The sequence below is a fragment of the Misgurnus anguillicaudatus genome, unplaced genomic scaffold (assembly GCF_027580225.2).
Source record: "Misgurnus anguillicaudatus unplaced genomic scaffold, ASM2758022v2 HiC_scaffold_33, whole genome shotgun sequence".
Lineage (NCBI taxonomy): Eukaryota > Metazoa > Chordata > Actinopteri > Cypriniformes > Cobitidae > Misgurnus > Misgurnus anguillicaudatus.
The window spans coordinates 2,337,579-2,350,967 of record NW_027395283.1 but is presented as its reverse complement, the minus strand read 5'-3'; the positions used below and the strand labels follow the sequence as shown (position 1 = coordinate 2,350,967).

Below are 13,389 nucleotides of genomic sequence, written 5' to 3'. Positions count from 1 at the left end.
TTTACACCAAACTTTTTTACATCCGGATGGTGCAACCGGCCCCAGGTCAGAGCCTGACTCCTCCCACTGGCAATATTTGAGGAATTCAAGAAAAGTGGGCAGACCCCAATGGAGATAGAGGGGACGAACCGAGGGCGGGGCTGATTTGGGGGCTGCTGCTGTCAGACTCTAATGGAGAAGTTTGACTGTTGATTAACTCTTCCAACAGACACTACTGTGTTATGGTTTCTCTTTGTTTAAAAATGGTATCAGGAAGAACGTGACCTTTAAGGGCCTGGTATACTTTATACCGTGTCCGGATCGCGGACAGTTTTCAAAGCACACCCCCTGCGGCTACATGTGTTCGGCATGTACACAATACAAATGATTTCTCATTCAAATTATTACTCTACCAGGCCATCAGAGCCGCGCTGATATGCGAGTTTGGTTAGCTATTCCATCCCCAGATAGCACAGGTACATCTGCAAGATGTCTGCTAAAGATCTGGAGATCTGGAATACATCTGGTGTGTAAAAACATCTTATAAAGGTCTTAGAAAGAGCTGCTTTACATACATTCTAAATTAAAAATGTCTTGCAGACGTCTTCAATATATACGACATCTTTTAGGAAACATCTCAGAGACGTATTGCAGATGAGCAAACAATCTAAATAATACGTCTTGCAGATGTAAATGCAGACATCAAATAGACGTCTTCGAGATGTATGTGTGCTATCAGGGTCGAGTTAGTATCACTACAGAAGGGGAGGGATTATAGGCGTGTCGTTATATTTACGACATCATACAAGCCTCATAAGTTGCATTTAAGCATTATGTGCACGTCACGAATGTGACGCCACAAACTGCAAATCTGGAAAACACTGGTATTGTGTTCCTGATTCACAACCCGTAGATGTTTTTCATCGCTAAAGGGAGTTTGGGAACTTATAGCAGAGCACAGATGGCACACGAGACACCGCAAGCTAGCACTGAGGTAAAGCTAATCTTTTAGATTATAGCAATGACGCTGATAGTGACGATTCTCTCAGACCAATCAGTGATCTACAGTGTTTCTGCATCATGTTTAGTATCAGTTCTGGTCGCTTGGAACCCCAACCGAGGTGGTACTAAAAAAAGAAGTATCGGGTACTACGTACTTCACCCAGTGGAAAAGCTCCCAAAAGTAAGCTGACCCGACCCAAACTAAACTAAACCAAACCGTGAGGTACTATGTAACAGAAAAGCAGCATTACATTTTTTTAGGATAGGTGAAGAAAGTAGACAATCCACCATGCCAAACAAAGTTTAGAAGAAACATGAAGAAAACAATGGCCAGGAATCAAACATTAGGGTGACGAAGATGCTCCACAGCTTTCTGTTCTTGAAATAAGTGAAAAAAAATACAAAAACAATAGTGTGTGTGCAAATGCTGTTTATTGCCTTTGTGTAATTGTTTGTAGTGGGGTGTCCGGTCTCAATATTTTCTCACGCATGCGCTGTTGCGAAAATGACGTCATGGATGTGTCCCTAGTATACCTTCAGCTTTAAAGTTTCTCACCAGAATGAACTCTCTGATGGGCTTGTAAGTAACATGACTGAGCAAACGTCTTGTCACACTAAGAGCATTTTAAAGGTTTTTCACCTGTGTGAAGTCTCTGGTGCCTTAGGAAGTTTGAGTGATGACTAAAACTGTTCCCACAGACACTACAGTAATGAGGTTTCTCTCCAGTATGAACTCTCTGATGGGATTTTAAGGAGCATGAATAAGCAAACATCTTGTCACACTGAGAGCATTTGTAAGGTTTTTCACCTGTATGAATTCTCTTGTGCTTTAGTAATGTAGCATTTACACTAAAACTCTTCCCACAGACACTACAGTGATAAGGTTTCTCTCCAGTATGAACTCTCTGATGGTATTTTAAGTTACTTAAACAAGTAAACATCTTGTCACACTGAGAACATTTGAAAGGTTTTTCACCTGTATGAATTCTCTTGTGACTTAGTAAGGTAGCCTTTAGACTAAAACTCTTCCCACAGAGAGTACAGTGATAAGGTTTCTCTCCAGTATGAACTCTCTGATGAACTATTAATTGAGATGAACTAGAGACGCTCTTTCCACAATAAGTGCAGACGTAAGGTTTCTCTCCAGTATGACGTCTCTGATGGGTTATCAGATGACATTTATAACTGTAACGTTTATCACAGTGTGAACACTGATAGAGTTTCTCTTTAAAGTGAATATTCTGGTGTGATTTTAATGAACCTGAATCCCTAAAGGTTTTGTCACATTCACTGCACTGATACGGTCTCTCATTGGTGTGTAAAAGCACATGGGTCTTCAGTTTATAATTACAGCCAAATCTCTTCTCACAGTGAGGACACTCGAAAGGTTTTTCTCCAGTGTGAATTCTCTGATGAATTTTAAGATTTTCTTTGGTTCTGAAGTAATATCCACATTCAGTGCAGTAGAAAGGCTTTTCACCAGTGTGTGTCCTCATGTGAACATTTAGTTTAGAGGAAGAGACACAAATCCTCCCACACTGCTCACAGTGAAACTGCTTCTTCTTCTTCTTCTCTCTGTGGTCTTCTGAATGAAGTTTCTTCTTTTGTAAGGTAGTAAAGCTGATCTCAGATCTGTTGAAGAGTTTCTGTTCTGTGTGTTTTCTCTCATGTCTCTCTAAAAGTCTCTGTGAGCTGAATGTCTTTTCACAGGTGATGCAGGAAAGAGTTTGTGCTGTCAGTCGCTCTTTTGATGTTGAGGACGTTATTTCTATATCCAGACATGAATCACTCTTCACACCTGAAAGAAACATGAAACAATTAAATTGTCTTTTCACTCTTATTTACACAGATATGAACAATTTTATTCAATTGTTTCTCCTCCTTGGTCGTTCAGTGTGTGTTAGAAAGGCTGCGTTCTGTATGCATGCGCTATTTTCCATTAGTGGTCGTCAGGGAGACTGATTCAGGGGTGCAGGGTTTCATATTTTATTGAAGCTTCCCTGGGTTCCGCCATTGATTAGCCGACCCCCACCTGCTGTTAGCATTCCATTGACCCCCATTCATTTTGGCGTCACTTTGACGCAATTAACTTTACATCAGTTTTTAAACTACTTTTAAATGACTTGGAGGCTACTCAAAATGGATGTAAATGCTTCGATTGATTATTGGAATGATCCTTGCTGTTGTTTATCGCATTAGATAATGTATATATGAAACTTTGGATATTTTATAACCTTGTAATTTACTATTTATTGTACTATGTTTTATGTTACATGTTTCATGTTGTTATGTCTGTAACCTTGTTAATTTGTGCTGCTGCCTGTCTTGGCCAGAACGCTCTTGGAAAAGAGATTTTTAATCTCAATGAGTTTTCTTTCTGGTTAAATAAAGGTAATAATAATCTGATGCGTTTAAAGACTCCATTTGTCCATTAATTATTTCTAAAGAAACACGAAAATGTATTAAAGGCTCCCTTACCATGTATCTTACATTATGTCCCAGTAGAAGCAGTTTTTGTAAAAATAGGCTAACGATTGCGTCATAACTTGCGACTTTCTGTCGCACAGTAGAGAAATTACTGTATGGACATGAGGAGAAGCTCGTAGGCAATCTTTAACTGTTTATGAGGTAATCGGGTGGACGTGAAGGCATAAAGTGAAGGGAGATGACTAGAGATCGACCGATATATCTGCTTTCCGATATTTTCCCCGATATTTGAGCATTTTCCGATGATCGGATATCGGTTTTGTAATATCGGATTGACCGATAAACGAGAGAATTGCGCGCTGGACGCATCTGAGGAGAGGAGCTCACAGCAGCAGCAGCGTGCACAGCAAATATGACGGTGGAGTGACGCGACTTCATTAAAAGGTCTTTGAGTATACTTGTGTTATAAATGCCTCATATGCAAAGCATCTTATTTGTGCATTAATGTATGTGTTACATAAGTTGATATATTACAAGCAATGTATGCAGCTTGTCCAAGAATAGAGACGAACTCACAAAATCACGTGCTGTTCACTTACCGGGGTTGAAGGCTGATTCTTTTAACAAGATTTACCCTAAGTTATATTAAAATTTACCAGATAAACATTATTTTGCTAAAATATCTATATAAATGTCTGTGGATATTAATTAATTATTTATTACCTCCGCAAGCGGTCACAGTTTGATGCAGTTAATGCGTGAGTAAATGCATAGATAACAGCGCTGACATCAAATAACATTACCAGTTAAGAAATTCAGTGATATAAAAGCCGTTTTGTTTGTTACTTTCCTGAATGTAGTATTCCAGTCAGTGATATTATTTGTAAAACCTCTTTGCTAACTACTTGTTGGACTGCTGAAGGCTAACATGTTGCTGGTCAAAACAACCATATTATATCCCAAGAAAGGCACTTAATCCACCCGTTTTACTCTATAACAAGCAGCCAACTCCGCTATACTTTTCTCTCTCTCCTGCTGCCAACCGCAGCGTGACCTTTGGATCAGTCCATTTCTGACGAAATGATAGGGGTGTTTGGAATGGTCCATGTATTGGGAATATAGTTTCTACATTATTCATTAAATAATATTATTCTTCACTCTTTCAGACCCCTCTATTTATAACTTTGTATGCAAAGAGGGAGTGGTTGTGATGATGATTATTATTATTATAAGGGTTTGTTCAGTTCAGTAGTGTTGTAGTAATTATGTCAAAAACAGTATAACAGTAAATAAAAATCGGTTCAGCATATCGGTTATCGGGCACATAAGCATCCAAATATTTGTTATCGGCATCGGTTTAAAAAAATGAGTATCGGTCGATCTCTAGAGATGACTTTTGTGAAAAGCGCTATATAAATAAAATTGAATTGAGATTATTAATCAGAATAGTTACCAATATTTGTTCCTGTTCACGCTCACAGTGTCTGCAAGATTTGGTGGGTGATTCAGAAAAAAATGGACGACAGGCTCGCCTCTCGCTCCTTGGTAACATCGCGCAAGGCAAAAAAGAGGGTAAAATCTATTGAAGACTAGTAATTAGTTTAACATTAATCTTGTTTTCAATGTTTGCGGAAATAAATATGAAAGAAAAAATTAAAAACCTGCTGTTTGAGAATCGATTTTGAATCGACCACATAAAAAAACCGATTAATCGATTAATTAATTAATTTTCTATAAATTTTTTGCCCAGCCCTACTACAAACGGAGTGGTCAGCGTACAGACACAGAATACGCTGGCAAGTAATTTGCACATTTTGTACAGGCTGTTTTAGTATTGTTTACAATGTTTGAATAAGGGGTAGGGCTCCAGACTGAGAGTAAATAGTCACGTTTTGCAAGTATTTTTCCTGCCTATGCGACTACGTTTTATTAAAGGTCGCACTGGCGCGATTGGGAAATTTAAATATAATTATGTTAATATGATGCACTGATGATTACGTCTACAGCGCATCCAGTCACTCTCCCATGTTGCTGCCCCTCCCCGAGTGATTTATCTTTTTGCAATTTTATCGGTCGATATGAGCATGTCGCAGATATATCTGTATTGGCGTAACAGCCGTAGATATGCAGCCGATATGAAAGGTTTTCACAGAACAAAGAAATGCTTTTGAATGAAGCAAGTACTTATTTGTCCAGCAGAGGGCACTCCACTGTTTTGGTACTGGTGACCCAGGTCACTGTGTAGTAACACCAGCCAACCCCCCTTCACTTCAGTCACTGGTATTAATTACATACAATACATTACATATGATGTTTTTAATCCGTCTCTTTTTTCCACTTGTGAGTTGTTATAAATACGTTAGAAATGATGTGAGGCGGAGAACTGAAGCGTTTAAACTGATGCGCAGGTGCACACTAATAGTATGAGTTTACAGCTGCTTGTGTTGTTACTGAAAATGTTCATTTCAGAGCAATTGATTCATTTGAGAGCAGACGCTTCAGTTTTATAAAAGTCTAAATTCTGCGCCGAACACTGTGGGTGTTATAAAACGATGTGCAGTAGGCTACATTATACATTAGCCTACATCAGTATGTTGTTAGTCAAGCATTGTCTTCTTAATGGCAAGTTGCTAATTAATTTATGAAGTACATAACTTACTGTATAGCTAATATACAATAACTCCATAAGTTTACCTTTTCAATAAGTCCCGTATAACGTTATTCTCGTAAAACTGTCAATGATTCAAGTTTATATATATATATATATATTTAAGCAATATCGCTCGAGTGTGAGTGTGATATAGCTCTCTCATCACGACGGCAATCACAGCCGTGATGATATAAACCTATATCACACGACTCCGAGAGCGATATTGCTTTTATACAACAGTTCGACGGCAAACGTTTGACAAAAGAAAACTAGAAAACAACAACGGAGTAATTTTAAAAGCCTCTTTGTTTGGGAACTACTTTCTTCCGCCACGGATTGGAGAGCGGCCAGAATGACAGGTTACACTTTGGGCTGCTTTGAATCTCACAATAACTCAATGGAGGGAGTAGCCGTTTCTTTATATTACCGTTTCTTGGTCACAAAGTGTTGTTTTCAGATTAGTGCAGTCGAGAATATTTATGTATTATATTTAAATCTGCAGACGATTAGTAAAGATTGCGCCTGTTTGAACGTTTGCTTAGTAAGATTTAGGGATGCTCCGATCGATCAGCCGCCGATCGGTATCGGGCGATAATGGCATTAAATGACTCAATCAGTGCTCGCTAAATCTGACGATCTCATAAGCCGATCTTTCTGTTAACTTTTGTCATCAAAAGGATCCTGAATGCGGCTGCAATTAAAGACATTTTTTACGTAGCGTGAGCATTTTTACAACCTGTTGCTCATGTGCAGCGTGCAGATTTGTCTCTCTTTGCCTTTACAGAGATATGCGTATTTTCTATGAGGATGCGCTCCGGTAAACAGCGCGAGGCGTCTTCACAACCCCATCAAACAGCGTATACAACACATATCTATCACGGACAATTGCATCCTCATGCCAAAAGTTTCTTATTTGCATGCGTCTTAAAGTTTTGAGCATTTAAACTTTTATTTTCCTCACAGCTGCTTGTCTGCGTTCAGCCGGCGCCCACACACACAGCAGCCTGTCATCAGTGCACGTGAACAGAGCGATCTCTCTCTCACGTCTTAAAGCTGCAGTAACCTAATTTATCTCTCAATAAAATTACTCTCTGCTCTTGACTAAAGAATTTTTATACTTCATACGAATGCGTGTATATTTAATTAATAGTAAAGTCTGTGAAGTGTTTTATTTTCAGTACTTTTAGGAGACATAAGCCTTTTTAAAGCCATATTAAGCCGAAAGTATACTAGGGACGTCCGCGTATGCGCGCCGTCCGCATGACGTCATTTTCGTCATCAAGAGGGTCCGCGGCCGGCCGCGCGGACCGTCCGCGTGCAGCCCAAAATTTGAGACCGCGCGGACAGTGCGCGTACAGTCCGCGTACAACAGCGCATGCGCGTTAAAATATTTAGACAGGACACTCCACTATAAACAATTATACAAAGGAAATAGACAGCATTTTGCACACACACTATCGTTTTTCTTCTTTAACTTTTACTTCTTCCAAGAAGAGAAAGCACTGGAGCATGTTTGTTTGATTCCTGTTCTTTGTTGTCTTCTTGTTTGTTCTAAACTGTGTTTGCAATGGTGGATCTGTTACTTTTCTTCACCTATCCTAATGTTTTAATGTACTGTAAATGTCGCCAAATCAGTGCTGTCCTGACAGCCTGTTAGACTAATAATTTGAATAAGAAATCATTTGTATTGCGCATAGTGTCGAACGCGGCCATCCGCGTGTGGCCGCGCGGAGTATACTCGGAAAGCTTCGCGGACGCGTGCGCGCGCGAGCCGGACGCGGACGCGGAAAAAAGTATACCCGGGCCTTTAAATTTCTCTTTGCAGAATAAATATTTGTTGTGCTTATTTATTTGAGTCTCTATTAAAACAATAATATACCTAATTATTACTGCAAGTAATATAACAAAGGCAACATCCGTGGTATTATTTTATTTAGAAAAGTTGTAACAATTACAGTCATCAAAGAGCTTGCATATCAGCTTTAAAAAAATCGGTATTGGCCGATCACGAATATTACAAATCGGTGATCGGTATCGGCTGCAAAAATCTTGATCGGAGCATCCCTAGTAAGATTGGGTGCGTATGAGAACCAGAGCATGAGCGGACGTCCGTGTTCACTCGCCCCGCTGACCACCACCCTCTCTGGGCTACATCTCTGACAGGGATTCCCTGGCTCTGATATTCGCCCTGTCTTTGTTTGATGGTCAAATTGAGATCAAATGATTACCTTGATATTAGTTCATTACAGATTCATAGTATATTTATTTCGTGCGTTTGATTTCAACTGTAACATTTTCAGCATTTAATGCTAATGATACTCATCACCTGATAAATGGCTATTAAGAGTACTGCATTAAAGTTTGATTTTGAGTGTGTTTGCGCCCTCCACCCCCAAATTTTTTTAGCACCAGCCGCCACTGCTGGGACGGTTGTAATAACCACCGCACCACCGTGGTGGAGTCAACCGGCGGTCGGGAAGTGCGCCCGCGGTGGTGTGCACCTCACAAATTATGAAAAATATAAAGTACTATTTCGCTCAGTGAGATGTCTTCAGGTTCGTGTTAACGCAAACAGCCAGCAGACGCGGAGTTAATGCGCTAATTTGCAAGGGAAGGCAACTGATATCAGTGATGACCCGCTGGCTGAGTAATGAGGAAAGATTTTGGCCATTTCTCAAGCTGAAGACCTCCAGAGGTCGAATTTACAAGCTGCATACGTCATGAAGACTTATAAAATTAACAATTATAAAGTTGACTATTATTCTTTGTTAATCATAGATTGTTGTAATATGCTTATGACTTGCAAATTTCTAAAAAAATAATAAACCAGGCTTGATGACATATAGCCTACAGCCGCGACCTCCGGAGGTACTTGCAGCCTTCAGATTGAGAAACGTCTGTTCTCTCTTGGTCACAAAAAAGTATCAATCTGTGCTACCAGTACACCATCAGAACGCGTTTTCAGCGCGGCTGGAAACACAATAACCCCCCAAAAATTTTCTCACTTGTTGTTTCATGAGTGGAAGTGCTACAATAAACACGCAGAAATGCGCCGATCTCCTGTGCTCCGGGCACAGCTCGAGCAGTAACCTAACGCCCCATTCAGAGAGCCAGCAGTAGCAGAGCGACGCGATCTCATTCATTTCAATGGAAACCGGGCGACTTCTGGCGACATGAGCGAAAGTGACCGTTGGCGACCCTATGGGCGTGTCCAGCAACCTTATAATGTGTTTGTATTTAATTTCTTGTCTGCTTCTCTTAACGTTATGGGAACCAAAAACTAACGTTAGGGGAACAATTTTAGAACAAAAAACTAACGTTAGGAAAACGTTTTGGCAACCAAAAAATGTTAGCTGGGTTTTCTTTATTCTCATTTAACATGTTCGTTCTTTTCTTGAAATTTGCATTCATTTTTATTGGCACAAAAATCATCCAATAACGCAACACATACCAGTAGAGACCATTATAGTTTCCATTACAACCAATAAAAATTCCATTTAAAACCATTTCATCCAATAGAATTTCTGTGTTGACTGCTATCACTTTTTAGCAGGGAGGTTTTGGTTCCCAAAAAAATAACCAAATACCATATAGGAACGTTCTGTGTTTGCTGGGCTGCCGGTTTTCATCCTAAATATCTAAAAATGTGTTCTGAAGAGAATAGAAGCACTTGGGGGTTTAGGACGACACAGACGTAAGTGATTTATGATAAAATTCTCATTTTGGGGTGAACTAAGCTAACATGCATGTTCCTCAATAAACCTAAACTCCTTTAAAATTTACATTTTTTGGGGCTTTTGATTAGCGAGTTTGTGACTGAAAACCCAAAATAGGTGCTCACATGACAGTTAAAAGTGTAAAAAAAAAACATGTAAAAAAAACACGACAATAATTATAAGGAGACATACCTGAAGGAATAAAATCATCATCTTCCTCACTGCGATCTTCCTCTTCTGTGGGTTTAGTTTTCGTTTCTGTGGGTTCAGTTTTCATTTCTGTGGGTTCGGTTTTAATCTTCATCATGAGGTTCGTGCAGTCGATGAGTTTGACTGAACACATCTTCAGTTTGGTCTGCAGGATCTGCTGCTGTTCTCCAGCGTTACAGACAGAATCCAGAGACTCTGTGGAGGTTTGATCCTCCTGTAAGCTCTGTTTACTGTCACACACTGTAGTGTCCCGCATCGTCTCAACACTAAAATACACAGAGACAAGACTCTGTTTACACTCAATGAAACACGCAAGAGAGAAAAACACTGATGATACACAAACACATTACTCGCGCGCTCTTTCTTTCTTTCTTTAGTGAGTTTATTTGCGGACTAAAGAGCTGCAGCGCCTCCTGCTGTACTGGAGACAGAAGACGCTCACAGCTTTACAAAAGATTTAGCTAAACAAGTGAGGAGGTATGACTTTGGAATGTCGGGATCGTGATTTCAGTGCTAGCAGTCTAAAGTTCATAAATTCATAATCAGGTTTACTTATCCTCCCTTGTGAAAAATAAACATACACTTTAGCTGTTTGATTGCCATTTGTTTACTACAAATACATGGCTATATACAAATACAGTAGCAAAACTGTTTCTATTCTATCATCCCTGATAGGTTGGTATTTTCTATTTTTATCATATAACTTCTGTTTTAAGATTATGAATTCTACAGTTTCCCTTTTCCCGTAAAATATTTTTTTTAAAGGAGCCAATTTTTTAGGAGGAGCCTCTCTTTAATATGCAGATGAAAAGTGCAGTTGAAGTTTAAAGCCTTTATTTTTATCTGTATAACTGGACAATGACTTTCTTCCTTTTTTATTACCACATTACATTCAACTGTGATTGTCATTAAAATACTGATAAAGTAAAAAGAAACCTGTTATACAATATATGGTGTCTGTGCAGTGAAAGTGTGACAAACTTGTCAATTATGCAACCTATACTCAAATAGTGGTGTTCCTCTCAGCAGTCTTTATCCCTCAACAAGCTCTTGCAGTTCATTTCTATTGTGCTAACATATCACACTGTGCATCTGGACAAGATGATATCAATGCAATAACAGGTCCTTTAACTTTCCTAGAAAGAATAAGACGACTGACAAAATGCTGAATAATTATGTAAACTTTAATATCAGTCCAGAGAATAGGCCTATAGCAGAAGTCAGAAAACATAATCATTGTAAATATAAAGAATTTACTGAATAATCTGAACAGTTCCAACAATTAATGACATTGTGGTCCAATAAAACTTTGAAACCAATTTGTAAAATCACATAACAAACAAAATATAAAATAAACAATCTTGACACAAAACAAAATAGCTTATAAAAGCTAAAAAAAAAATGTGTAAATAAAATATAAGAAACAACATGAATTAACACTATCGTATATAGTTATGAACAGTACGTTTGCTCCCAGACACATACACTCTTTAACAGCTTGGCACTTTACCTCCAAAATACAGAACTGTTAGATCAATCTGAAAACATGACCAGCACAGTTTTATTTCATTTGTGTGTTTGTATTTATCTGCGATATTGCTCATCATTTGATTATTTGTTCTTATTTTACTATTAAAGGGTTACTAAACCCCTGGGGCCGGTTGCACCAGCTGGGCGTAAACCCGGCCATATGACTACTCTGGACATAAAATGCGCTTTATGTTAGCCGTAGAATTTACACCTGTTGCACCATCTAGCCGTAGCGCACGTCTGAGAATCTAACTTACTTATTGATTTAATTTTTGAAAAGTTTGAAACTAGAGCTGTTATAATCTGTTTGATGAGTCTACGCGCACGCATCTTGAGCTAGAGTGCACTGGTAAACATGGGGAAAGCTCTCATATGTCGTCTATTAGCTGGTGGCACTAAGTGTAAATTTTTGCCATAGTAAACGCAAACAGCATCATCAGGGCTCCAGACTGCCACCAAATGGTGGCATTTTGCCACCAAAACTTGAGTGTGCCACTGAATTTTACATGCAGTCGCACATTTTTTGTGATGTTACACTGAATTTGAAACAGCACATTGTACTTTCTGCATCTATCATTAAAGTATTTATTAGTAATACAGTGGAAGTTAGTAGAAAATGTGAATATTTGGTTAGCATGTTGATTAAAGGAATAGTCTACTCATTTTCAATATTAAAATATGTTATTACCTTAACTAAGAATTGTTGATACATCCCTCTATCATCTGTGTGGGTGCAAGTAAGCGCTGGAGCGCGCTGCGACGCTTCGATAGCATTTAGCTTAGCCCCATTCATTCAATGGTACCATTTAGAGATAAAGTCAGAAGTGACCAAACACATCAACGTTTTTTCTATTTAAGACGAGTAGTTATACGAGCAAGTTTGGTGGTACAAAAAACGTAGCGCTTCTCTAAGCGGATTTAAAAGAGGAACTATATTTTATTTTATGGCATAAAAGCACTTTTGGGAGTACTTTGACTCGCCTGAAAAGTCCGCTCCCCTTCTCCCTCTCACAATGGTAGAGGGAGGGTATTACTGCGCCGAGTCGAAGTACTCACAAAAGTGCTATTACGCCATAAAATGTAGCTCCTCTTTTAAATCCGCTTAGAAAAGCGCAACGTTTTATTTTGTACCACCAAACTTGCTCGTATAACTACTCATCTCCAGCGCTTACGTGCACGCACACAGATGATAATGGGAAGTATCAACAATTCTTAGTTAAGGTAATAACATTTTAATATTGAAAATGAGTAGACTATTCCTTTAACAGTGTGTGCCCCTAAATTGCAGATGGGGGCCACTGTGCTCCTAGTGAAAAAGTTAGTCTTTTAGAGCCATGGCATCTAAATATCATACGCGGTGGCACACATCATTTACGCTGAGCGTAGCTGCGTCTGGTCGTAGTTTCACAATGTTGGACGTAGCAAAGCCCGAAGTAGGACTTACACCCAACTTTTTAACATCTGGCTGGTGCAACGGGCCCCAGGTCAGAGCCTGACTCCACCCACTGGCAATATTTGAAAAATGCAAGAAAAGTGGGCAGACCCCAATGGAGATAGAGGGGACGAACCGAGGGCGGGGCTGATTTGGAGGCTGCTGCTGTCAGACTCTAATGGAGAAGTTTTACTGTTGATTAACTCTTCCCACAGACACTACTGTGTTCTGGTTTCTCTCCAGTGTGAACTCTCTGATGATCTTTGAATTGAAATGGATTAGAGAAGCTTAGTCCACAGAGAGCAGCCTTAAGGGTCGGGTATACTTTATTCTTCCGTGTCCGGCTCGCGGACAGTTTTCAAAGCATACTCCCCACGGCTACCTGTGTTCGGCATGTACACAATACAAATGATTTCTCATTCAAATTATTACTCTACCAGGCC

General features: G+C 39.3%; 1 protein-coding gene across 1 annotated transcript in view; it reads right to left on the bottom strand.

The window, feature by feature from the left end:
* Nucleotides 1–1,396: 1,396 nt before the first annotated feature.
* LOC141349267 (uncharacterized) overlaps nt 1,397–13,389 on the bottom strand; it is a 76,903-nt gene continuing 64,910 nt past the window's right edge. The window contains 2 exon segments of the mRNA XM_073865724.1: nt 1,397–2,779; nt 9,967–10,327. Coding sequence (XP_073721825.1) covers nt 1,524–2,779; nt 9,967–10,327 — 1,617 coding nt within the window. The 3' untranslated portion in view covers nt 1,397–1,523.